This window comes from Rhodotorula paludigena, assembly GCF_050403205.1.
Source record: "Rhodotorula paludigena JCM10292 DNA, Rt_paludigena_JCM10292v1_ctg46, whole genome shotgun sequence".
NCBI classification, from domain to species: Eukaryota; Fungi; Basidiomycota; class Microbotryomycetes; order Sporidiobolales; family Sporidiobolaceae; genus Rhodotorula; species Rhodotorula paludigena.
Genome location: NW_027481412.1, coordinates 90263 through 101637, shown reverse-complemented (window position 1 = coordinate 101637; position 11375 = coordinate 90263). Strand labels below are relative to the sequence as shown.

The 11375-nt window shown below is 64.9% G+C and overlaps 3 protein-coding genes across 3 annotated transcripts; 2 read left to right on the top strand and 1 right to left on the bottom strand.

Annotated features, from left to right (window-relative positions):
- Window positions 1-36: 36 nt before the first annotated feature.
- RAX2 (Rax2p) lies at window positions 37-4533 on the top strand (the record flags this gene model as incomplete). Its single annotated transcript, XM_076651155.1, has 4 exons — window positions 37-1010; window positions 1070-3162; window positions 3224-3423; window positions 3490-4533. 4 exons carry the CDS (start codon window positions 37-39, stop codon window positions 4531-4533), a joined length of 4311 nt encoding a protein of 1436 aa, XP_076503310.1.
- A 327-nt stretch (window positions 4534-4860) lies between these two features.
- On the top strand, window positions 4861-8070 carry JCM10292_007299 (uncharacterized protein; the record flags this gene model as incomplete). Its single annotated transcript, XM_076651154.1, has 11 exons — window positions 4861-4929; window positions 5026-5177; window positions 5231-5394; window positions 5462-5966; window positions 6027-6418; window positions 6499-6535; window positions 6601-6842; window positions 6900-7155; window positions 7227-7859; window positions 7929-7979; window positions 8034-8070. 11 exons carry the CDS (start codon window positions 4861-4863, stop codon window positions 8068-8070), a joined length of 2538 nt encoding a protein of 845 aa, XP_076503309.1.
- A 137-nt stretch (window positions 8071-8207) lies between these two features.
- On the bottom strand, window positions 8208-11015 carry JCM10292_007298 (uncharacterized protein; the record flags this gene model as incomplete). Its single annotated transcript, XM_076651153.1, has 4 exons — window positions 8208-9976; window positions 10034-10721; window positions 10790-10888; window positions 10953-11015. The coding sequence occupies 4 exons, from the start codon at window positions 11013-11015 to the stop codon at window positions 8208-8210; spliced, it is 2619 nt and encodes an 872-aa protein (XP_076503308.1).
- Window positions 11016-11375: the final 360 nt, after the last annotated feature.

Sequence of the window (11375 nt, the reverse complement as noted above, 5' to 3'; positions counted from 1 at the left end):
TTGGCCGGGTGTTTGGTGTCTGCAGGCTCGCCCGCCATGGCTCGCCCGCGCGCACGAACGCCGCAGAGCACACCGGCGCAGTACCTCCTGCCCCGACACGCCCTCGCTCTCCTCGCAGGCGCAGGTCTCGCTGCCGCCCAGTCGTCTTCCCTCCCCCGCATCGACTATTCCGCGCTCGGCACGGTCGCAGTCGTCGGGTCCTTCGCGGGTCTCTCTTTCTACGACGCCGAGAACCCACCACGACCCTACGACAGCCGCGCCTCGACACTTGTCGCGCGGGATGCCGACGGCGACCTGCGCAACCTGGGCGCGACAGACGAGGGCGGCGCCATCCGCGCCGTCTGCCAGACGCCCGACGCGCTCGTCTACGTCGGCGGCAATTTCAGCTCGATTGGCGGCGTCGAGGCGGCAAACATCGCCTCGTACGACCCAGCAGGCGGGACGTTCGCCGCGCTTGCAGGCGGATTGACGGGCGAGGTGCGAGCGCTGTCGTGCAACGGCTCGACGGTGTACGCAGGAGGCGAGTTCGGCGCTCCGTCCGGCGTCGATGGCGGGCCGAACGTTGCTGCGTGGTCGGCTGCCGACTCGGCGTGGACAACCCTTCCGCTGTACGGGTTCAACGGCGCCGTCGACTCGATAGCGTCTTCCGAAGACGGGAGGTCCCTCTTCTTCGGTGGCGCATTCTCTACTACGTTCTCCAATTCGTCCGCCGCAAACTCGTCTTCGTCTTCCTCTTCCACCGGTCCCGAGTTCCCCTCCCTAGGCTCGTCTCTCACCCCAATCTCGCTCAACTCGTCCGACTACTGGGCCTCGCCTACAACCTGGACCTCAGGCTTCGGGCGCCCGCAGTATATCTTCTGCCCGCGTCACGCAGACGGCATCGGCGCGAGTTGGCTCCTCGTTGACGGCCAGACCGGCTTCTTCACGGCGCGCATGTTCCGCCAGCTTAACGCTCGTGGAATTCGCATCGGCAACACGTTCTACGAGGGCCGTGGCACTCGCAACTTCTCGTGCGTGACCTCCCCGCGCTCTGTGTATCTAGCTCGCACTAACCGCTCGCATCACACAGCGTTGTCTCGATCCCGGATAACCAAGTCCTCGAGCTCACCTACGCCTCCAACCCGTACGACTCGACATCCGAGTTGGCCACGTGCTCGGACAACTGCCCGCTCGCGCACGACCCCGCCATCCCGTACCAGGACTTCCTCTTCCCCGAAGGGACGAGCCTGACGGGCTTCCAGCTCAACATCTTCGGCTGGTACGGCGCCGGCGGTGGACTGCATCTCCTGCAGCTTCTCAGCGACGGCGCCTATGCCTATGCCGTCGAGTCGAACAACAACTCGCCGTGCAGCAACGGGCTCGCCGCCTCGACCGAGGCGCAGGTCTCGACGTCGGGCACCTGGACCACCGCCGAGGTCAACACTGCCATCCCGGGCACGGTGCAGGAGGTACTCGTCGCCGACGTCGCAGGCGGAACGAGCGCGTCGAGCGCGCCCAGCGTCACGTGGAAGCCGTACGTCTCGCAGCCGGGCGAGTACGCCGTCTTCCTCGTCACGCCGGGCTGCGTCGGCACGGAATCTTGCGCGTCGCGCACATCGGTCCGCGTCACTGCGACGCCGAGCGGTGGCGACGCGACCGGGACAACGGTTGATCAGGCGACGCCAGACGACATCAGCACGCTCGTCTACAACGGCACACTTAACGCCGGCGCCGATGCGCTCGAGGTCACGATGACGCTCGCTGACGGCGGCGCACCGACGAGCGGCGAGACGTACCAGCTCGTAGCCAACTATGTCAACCTCGTCGCGGCGTCGACGAGCGGGACGTCGATGCGCATCGACCGCGGCTACGGCTTGTACGAGTACCCGCTCGTCGACACGGGCGCGTTTGGCGATGCCGTCCCGACGGCGCAAGCGCAGGGCGTCAACGCGAGCGCGACCATGACCAACGCGACGGCGCTCAACGCGCTCTCGTTCGACCTGAACGAGGGCGCTATTGTCCGCTCGGTCATCAGCGTCGGGTCAGGCGAGGACGCGCACGTCTTCGTCGGAGGCGAGTTCACCTATTCCGGCGACACGGGCAGCTCGGTCAACGTCGTCGGGTACCGCCGCGACCAGATCCTAATCGCGCCCAATGGCGGCCTCGGCGGCTCGGTCGCGAGCCTCGTCGCGATCAACGGCGTACTCTACGCCGCTGGAGCGTTCACGGCCGCGTCGGACGGCGCTGTCGGCGAGCTCAGCGGCCTCGCAAAGTGGAACTATTCGGCTTCGGCTTCGGCGTGGGAGGCGCTCGGGTCTGTGCCCAGCGTGGGCGGCTCAGTTGCCCAGCTCGCAGTCGTCAACCCCGCGTCGGATGACGACGATGCCTCTGCCGCCGTCATCGCCGCTGGCGCGGGCGGATCCGGCCTCGCGTTCTACGAGCCGGCCAGCTCGTCCTGGAACGAGAGCGCAGCCGGCCTCTTCCTCGGCAATTTGACGGCCGTCGGCTCTGCTTCGTCGCGCGCCAATACCAATTCGACGACCTACCTTGCCGGTAACATTATCGCGGCCATCAAGGACGCCGCGCCCGGTGGCGCGGTCCTCTCGGAGGGGCGGAACGGCCGCCCGCAGCTCGACTCGTTCGGATTCGGCTTCAACACGTCTTCGGCCTCGTCGCCTGTCTCCGCCTCAAGCAACGCGTCTTCTGCGTCTGCCCGCTCGAAGCGCTCCGATTCGCCCGGCCCGCTCGGCAGCCTTCTTCAGCGCCGCACCGTCTCGCGCTTGCTCCTCGAGCCCCGCGCGCCGCAGACGACTGCCGCCGTCAATCTCACGCTGCCTTCGCCCATCCAGGCCGTTGCGGCCTCCTCGGCGTCGTCTTCCGGCTCGCAGACAGACCAGGTGCTCGCCGGCGCGTTCTGGAAGAACGGCTCGACCGAGCTCATGCTCCTCGGCGGATCGTTCGCGACCGAGTCGGGCGTATCGAATCTCGGCGCTTACGACACGGCCGCGGACACGCTCGCGAGCTTGCCCGGCCTCGAGGTTGTGGGCGCGGTCACGGCGCTCAAGGTCGTCGAGGACTCGCTCTGGGTCGGTGGCAATTTCTCGACTGCGGCTGGACGGCAGGGCCTTTCGACGTACAGCCTCAAGGACCAGACGCTCGACGACAGCCAGCCGCCTCTGACCGGTGCGCCTTTCTCCTTGCCCCTCCTGCTTGAGTGAGCCTCTGACGGTCAGGCGCGACATAGGATACTCGGGATCGAACGCGACGGTCAACGTGATCGCGCAGCGCCCCGGCTACGACGATCAGATCCTCGTCGCCGGCGCCTTCTCGTCAGCCGGCTCACTCTCGTGCCAGAGCGTCTGCCTGTGGGACAACAAGAAGCTGCAGTGGTCGTCGCTCGCGACAGGCTTGCAGGGCGCTGTCGGCGCTATCGACTTTGCAGGCGTGAGTAGCCCCTCGCAGGTACACGTCGGAGGGAGATCACGTACTTACGAACCCTCATGTGCGCAGGACAAGTCCGAATACCTCATTGCCGCCGGCGCCTTCGAAGTGAACGACGAGACCCGCTATGTGGCGCGCTGGAGCTTCAAGAATTCGACCTGGCTCAATATCGGCGCCGCAAGCGACTTGCCTGGACCGGCGACGGCAGTCTCGGCCGATGACCACAACGCCGATAAGATCTACGTTGCGGGCTCGTCGACCAGTGGATCGCCTTACGTCCTGTTCTGGAACGGCACGACCTGGGCCGACGTCAACAACAACACGCTCGCGTCCGGATCGGGCATCCAGCAGCTCGCCTTCGTCCCGCTTTCGCGCAGCCACGAGTCGAACGACGCCATGGAGTCGAACCGAATGCTTCTTGTCTCTGGCGACTTGACGATCAACGACACGAGCGTTTCGTCTGCACTGTACGATGGCGAGGCCTGGTACCCATACCTGGTCGCCACGTCGGAAACGGGATCGTCCGGTATCGTTGCCCAGATGTTCTATTCCGTTTCGAACTTCTCGCTCAGCGCCGGACGACACCTCGCCGCTGGACTCGTCATCCTTATCTCCATCGCCATCGGCCTCGGCCTCGTCTTCCTCTTCGTCCTCATCGGCCTTCTCGTCATGCTCGCGACTAAGCGGCGTGACGAGCGCCAGTACCCGCCCCGCGACCCGCAACGCGAGGTCGGTACGACGAGCGACGCCTCGAGCCTGCACCGCCCGTCGTCGCTCTTGCAGACAGTCGGCGCCGCGACGGCGGTCCTTCTCGACCCGAAGGGCGAGAAGGCGATTCATCGCGACATGCACGGTGGTGACGGCACGGGCAGCTTTGACGCCGCCGCGCTCAGCTACGGCGGCGGCGCGGGCGGATCCGACCTCGACGAAGACGAGGGCGGCGAGCCGTCAACGGCGCTGGCGCGGTACTCGTTCCACGCCGAGCACCCGGGCGAGCTCAGCATCTCGGCCAACGAGCAGCTGCAGATCCTCGAGTCTCAGGATCCGAACTGGTGGATGGTCGCGAACAGGGACGGGCAGCGCGGCTTGGTCCCGCTGTCGTACCTCGCATGATACCCCGGTATCCGCTCTTCGCCTTTCAGACTCTCCTTATACCCCCTCTCTGTGTCACTCGCTCATGCCTAAGCACTACCCGTAACTCTAGCTCTCCCCCTCTTTTCCGTGCAGACGCGGCAGTGCCCGTCTTCGATGCTCACCTTGAGTCACTCGTTCCGCCCTCTTCTTCCGCTCCGCAGTCTAGATACCTCCCATTCTCGTCAATGATACCTTCGTCCGCCACAGTCTCGGTCAGAGAGAGACAGAACATGCCGCGACCTCGGCTTGCACGCTGATCCTTTGGCTCGACCGCGTCTCCTCTCGTTATTTGCAGGCGCACCGGCCATGTCCGATTCCGAATCGCAGGTTGCACCTGATGCAGCCTCGCAGCGCCGCAGCGCGCCGCAGAACGAGGTGTGTGGTGCTGAACCGCGGCTTCATCGCAACTCGCCTCGCATGCGCGAACACAAGCGCAATGTGCTTTTTCACTGCTGACACCCGCTTGTGCAGGCATGCACGAACTGTCGCGCAGTCAAGCGGCGCTGCCTGAACGAGGGCAAAGGGACAGTCTGCACGCGCTGTGCCAAGATGAACCTCGGCGACACCTGCGTCTACCACCAGCAGAAGCGCGGGAGGAAGTCGGGCAGCGGTTCAGGACCGAGGTGCGCAGCCGCAGCTGTCCTCTGGACCCGAGTCTTGACGTCGCTTTCTGCAGGAAACGCCGACCGGGAGAAGTGGGGAGCACTTCGCCGTCTGCAGGAGAGCCGTCCGCGAGCGCAATCAGCGCCACGGCGAATGGAACGATACCCATGCAACGTCCCGGAGCCGCAGCGACTGGCGTTGCGGCTGGGAGCAGCGATTGGCTTGCCGACTTGCTACGTGAGACTCAGCCTCGCTCATCCTGTGGCTGTTTGTCTTCTCTGACCAGTAGCGAGCGTCCAAACAGGCACGCAAGCGGAGAGCTCCGCGTCGGCCGGCTCGGGGTACACCCCCATCGCGTCCACCAGCTCAGCGCGCTTTCCCAGTGCTCCCCAGCCTCCAATCGCCCCTGCTCCAACCGCCTATCCTCCTTTCACCAACGTCGCGACCATGGGGAGCATGCATGGCGTGCACGTGTCCCCCGGACCACGCCCGCCGGGGCTCGCTGGACAGCAGAGCGGTCCAAGTCCCGCGGCGAGTTACCAATCGGCGCAGTCTGGCGCGGCAGTCGGCGCCAGTCCTTCGGCGCCGCAGGCGACGCCGGCGACGGGAGGCTTCAGCCTCGTCAAGCTGCTGAAGGAGAATCAGCCGAACGAGGGAGGGAGCGAGGCGGAGCCGCCGAGGCATTCGCTTGCCGATGCTTTCGCGCCGGGCATGGCGAACGAGGGACCGCGGAGGCCTGAGAAAGTTTTTGAGGATATTGTCGTTGCGGGAATCATCCCGGAGGAACAGGTCGAGGGGTTATTCCAATTGTGCGTTCGCTTTCTTCTCGAACTGCTTTTCGCAACGCTCACTTGGCTCCGTTGTACCAGCTACTTCGCCCACCTCAACCCGATGACTTCGCTTCTCGACCCCGACCTGCACACCGTCGAATTCTGCCGCAGTCGTTCTGCCTTCCTTTTTACCGCCATTCTCACCGTCGCGTCGAAGGTTGCACATCCCACTCTCTACCCTCCCTCGCTCAAATACGCGAAGAGCCTCCTCGGTCAAGCTTTCGAAGCCGGCACAAACACGCTTGAGCTGGTCCAGGCGCTCGCAACACTCGTCTTCTGGCAGGACCCGACGGACGATTCCGGCGCGCGCAAGCTCGCGTACGCCATTCGTTGCGCGTACGAGCTCAACATCCACAAGCGTGGCAAGCGACCACTGCCTGACGACGAGATGGCCTTGCGAAAGGCATTGAACCCGGAGCGGACCTGGTATTGTGCGTCTTTACTGCTATGCATTCTTGCCAATGTGCCTCTTAAGCTGATCCTGAAGCTGACCGTCCTCTCTTCACACAAGACCTCACCATTGCCGATCACCGATTCTCGACGCAGCGGTAGGAGTAACTGTCAAGATTCGTGCCGCCCTCAATCGCTGATCAGGTTCCGTGTGAATGTGCAGCGGCCTGCCAAAGATGATCAACAACGACTTCCGATCCGATGCCATCCCATGGCTACTCGAGCACAAGTCGGAGCAGCTGTGTCCGCAGTCGGCTGGCCTTGCGCCGCTCATCGAGCTTGGTCGCGTGCTGGACACCTTTGCTGTCCTCATTGCGCCCGAGGATGGCCTCCCGTCAGTCGAGCTCTTGAGGTGCCTCGAGCGAGATGTCGAAGCGTGGCGGAGCAACTGGTCGCTTGAGCGAGGTCGGTGCATCCTTGTGTCTAGGCGGGCGAGCCAAGTTGACGTCTTCCGCAAACCAGCTTCGCTCCCCCTTCAACCGGCACAGGCCTCGCTTGTCCGCTTCTACGGAACGGTCCTGCAGTTCCAGCTGCTCGAGATCAATCTCTACCTTGCCATCCGCCGGACGACCAACTCGCTCGACAGCTTCGGATTCGACCCACGTACCGATGCCCGCTCGAGCCCGCTCGTCGTCTTCAGCAACTGCATCAAGTCGGCGATAAAAGTCCTCGACGTCATGGAACGCGAGCTCCGCTTCATGGTGTACTCGTTCGATTCGTGCGTGCACAGCTTTCTTCTCGCTTGGGTTCCTACTGAAGACAGCCCGAACTGATCAACTCCGAGCACAGGATGTGGGTCGGCGCCGCAAGCGCATCCATCTGGCTTGCGCAAAACCTATCGGGCATGGAGGCGCCCGACCGGCACGCCTCGCTCGCCGCTTTGACGCGGCTGCAAACCGCCTGCTCGGACATCTCGAATGGCCCGCAGAGCATGGCTGCCTACACTTCTCGCCTGCTCCAGCATCTCCTCATCAAGGTGCAGGTTGCCGAGTCGACCGCTGCTGCGGCAGCGGCAGCAAATCAGCAGGCGCCCGAGGCGTCCAGCTCCGGTGCAACAGCGAGCGGATTACCCGCCGTCCCCGCTGCAGCGGGCAACCCGCTCGGCGCAACGCCATCTTACGTCAAAGCGAGTCTTAGCGCGCCCTCCTGGAGCACCGAGCCGGGCAGCTCGGGCTCCGCCGCGAATGGTTACAGCGTGTTCAACAGCGGCGGCTTCTCGGGCGGAACCTTTACGCCGCCACAACCGCCGCAAATTGGCGTGGGTCAGAGGATCCAGGCGCAGCAGCCGATGTGGGACGACAATGGCGGAAGAGGGGCGGGCGGCGCACCGACTGCGGATACGATGGCGGCGGCAGCGAGTGGCGCGGACCAGGGCTTCGATGCACTCAACGCCAATTTCCTCGCGAGCATGATGCCACCCATGTGCGTTCTCCACTCGTTGGGCCGGCTTCTCGCGCCATGCTGACTCGAATCTGCTTGCTCGCCTCGCAGGCAGAGCTTCGACGAGGATTTGCCCTTTCCCGCCGGCGACGATGCCTTCTGGTCAGTTTCAACGTTTGTACTTGTCAGTCAGCGCACTGACGGGTTCTTTCGCAGGCAATCACTCTTCCCGCTCTCGTTCGAGGCGCCTTGACCAACGGGCGAGGCTAGCTGATATGCAAACTGCCATCCACAACGGAGCACTATCAAAGGAGCGTGACAACTAGAGCGAGCAAACGAAAGGAAAGCAACACAGATCACGGGCGGGATAAGACCGGTATGCGGAACACGCTAGATCAGGCTACCCGTCGCGCCACCGCCCGCTCCCGCACCCGTGGGCTGCGTAGTAAGTCCCGCACTCAGCGGCGTGTTGAGCGGCGGGAGCTTCGTCCCGCCGAACGGGTTGTATCCCGTTGCCTGCGGCTGCAGCGGCGATGTTGCCGTTGCTCCCGAAGATGCGGGCGCAGGTGACGGCGAGGGCGCAGACGATACGAGACTCGCGCCGAACGCCGACGTGGGTTGGAAGCCCGTGTACTGCGGAGTGAGTGTCGACGGGCTCGTCGTGCCGCCGCTCGCGTTTGGGCCTGCGCCGCCACCGCCGCCGAACTCGCTCGCGAGCGTGGCGCCGAACGACGATGTCGGCTGGAATGGCTTGACAGACGAGCCGCCAAAGCCGGTCGTCTGAGCTGTGAGGAACGGCGCCGAGCTGCCTGCGCCTCCTGGCGTGGGCGAGGAGGCCGAAGGGGAGAAGGGCGCAGTCGAGGTCGAGAGCGAGAGGGAGGAGAAGGGCGTCGAGAGTCCATTTGCGGCAGAGAATGGCGCAGTCGGCGTCGCACCGCCAGGCGAGCCCGTTCGTGCGAGGTCGCTGGCGATGCTCGCGAACAGGCCACCGGTCTTCTGCGCAATAAGCGGCGTCGCGCCGTCTCCGCCAGCCTGGTTGCGCGGGTTCTCCGGCGAAGCAAGGAAGGCCGAGAAAGCATCCAGCTTCTTCGGCTGCTGTTGCTGCTGCTGGTCCGCCTGCTGCTGCTGCGACTGCCCAGAGCCGTTCGTCTGTGCCTGCCCCGCAAAGCCCGTCTGCTGCTGCTGCAACCGCTGCGCAAACGAGTTGGCCGCGAGCTCGTTCATGCTCGGCATCTTGGGCGCCGGAGGAGCCGTCTGCGGGATGACGGTTCCTGGCGCAGGTGCGAACGGGTTGCGCGCACCCGTCTTTTGCGCGACGAGCGGTGCGGGCGTAGGCGCTGCGGACGCTGAAGCGGAAGCGGCAGGCGCCGAAGGAATTGGTGCAGCGGGTGCAGACGAGAAGGGCGCGGCGGAAGTCGAGGAAGAGGCGGGAGCACCGAGTGCGCTCGGCGCGCCGGAAAAGGCGGGCTGCCGCTGCTGCTGCTGCTGGAACGGGTTGCCCGTGGGCATCATGCTCATCGGGCGTGCGCCGCCGAATGGGTTCCCTGTCGCCTGCGGCGCGAGCTGCGGAACAGGCGGCGGCGCCTGGCTGAAGGGCGATGAGGCGGGGAAGCCGGTCGCCTGCGGCTGCTGCACAGCCGGCATAGGCGGCGGCGCGCTCGCGAAGGGCATGCCCGTCGACTGCAGCATCATCATGCCCTGCGGCTGGCCGAACGGATTCGGCGCCCCGCCGCCGGTCATCATCATGCTCTGGCGGAACGGATTCGCGCCTGGCATGCCCATGCCCGTCATTTGGGGCTGGAGCCCTCCCGCGAAGCCCGTCATCTGCGACTGCAGGAACGGATTGCCCGTCATCTGCGGCATCATGAAGCCTGGCTGCTGCTGGGGCGGCATGGCGCCGTAAGGCATGCCTGTCGGCTGCGGCGCCATGAACGGATTGAAGCCCGTCATCTGCGGCGCGAGGAAGCCGAGCTGCGGCGATTGCATCGAGGGGTCGAACATAGGCGTCTGGTTCGACTCGATCGATTCGAAGAAGTCGGTAAATGACTTGGGCGCGGCTTGGGAGGACGCTGGAGCGAAGGAAGAGGCGGAGGAAGTGGCGGGGGCGGAGGCGGATGGCGCAGAAGAGGCTGAGTTTGTCGCAGCTTTGGGCGTCGAGGCTGTGTGCGGAACAATGAGCAGATTGCTCTCGCAAGGCTGCCGGTGACGATGCGCACCTCGCGGCGTCCCGCCGTCGGCGATGCGCTTGTTCTCGCGGTACTCCTGGCGATTTTGCTCGAAGTTCGGGTCGTTCAAGTACTCTTCGAGCGAGTTGGCGAGAGAGAGCGGGGCATGGCGGAGGTTGGGTATCGGGATGTTGAGGACGTGGTAGAGCTTCTTGGCGGTGCCGAGGTACGCAACGACCTTCTCCGTGTCGCGGCAAAAGGTGCGGTAGATCTTGAGCGCCATGGTCGCATCGACCTGCGACATGCCAAAGAAGTTCTCGAGGACGTTGATGACGCCCTCGTTGACGGCGGTGAACAGGACGAGCAGATCCTTAACGAGGAGTCGCAGCGCGGTCATCGAGACGTCGTCGTCGACGTCCTCGGTGTAGAACTTGCTCTCGACGAGTGCGGCAATCAAACGCTGGATCTCGCGCGTCTCGCGCAGAAGCCCCTGCTCAACGGTGAGCTTGCGCAGGCGATTCGCCGCTCGCCGGTCGCTCTTGTCGCGCACGACATCACGCTTGAGGTTGCCGTAGGCCTTGATGCGAATGCCGAGGTAGCGGCCGTATGCTGAGAGGTTCGGCGCCTCTTGCGACGAGAGAGTGAGCGAGATGGACGACGACGCGAGGTAGGGGAAGACGGTGTCGATCGAACCGGAGCGCATCAAGGTGTGGAGGGTAATCAACGACTTGAAGACGACCTGTGGCACGCGCGGGTAAGCCTGGAACCGCCGGATGCACACGCGTGGTAGCGGTGACGAGAGCGCACGGTCGTGTTGGGGTCGCGCAAGCGGGTTGCGAGGGTGCGCACGATCTCCTGCAGCTGTCCATCCTGGCTGAACGTGGCCTGCACAATCGGGTCGATATACTGCGAGCGGGCAAACGGGGGCGGATAAGCCGAGGCGAGAGGAAACAGCGAAGATTGGACGCACCTTGGCCTTTGGTGCGGCGCGCTTGGGCTTGGTGGCGAGCTCTACCGTCTTGCGCATCGACATGGCGGGCCGTCTGCACGCTCAGCGGCGGGGGAGCGGTCAGGAGGAGCGAGGGTCGGGCAGCCGAGTGGGGAGGACAACGCAGCACAGCGCAGGGGCGGGAGCGGGTCGGGCAGGCGTGTGCTGGTCCTCGTCGACAGTCTCGAGCAGCCTCGACCTGTCCAGCCCGAGCACGGCGGGAGCACGAGCGGTGGGACCTCGTCGGCGCCTCGTCGCTTCGGCCCGTTCACCCCGGCTCGCGTCGATCCCGTCCAGGAGCAGATCAGGCTGCACAAAGAGCACACAGAGTACACCTGCTTCTACGCCCGCCGCTTCCCGCTTTCGCCGCTGCCCTCGCCGTCGTTCTGTTGTCGCGCTCCGCCT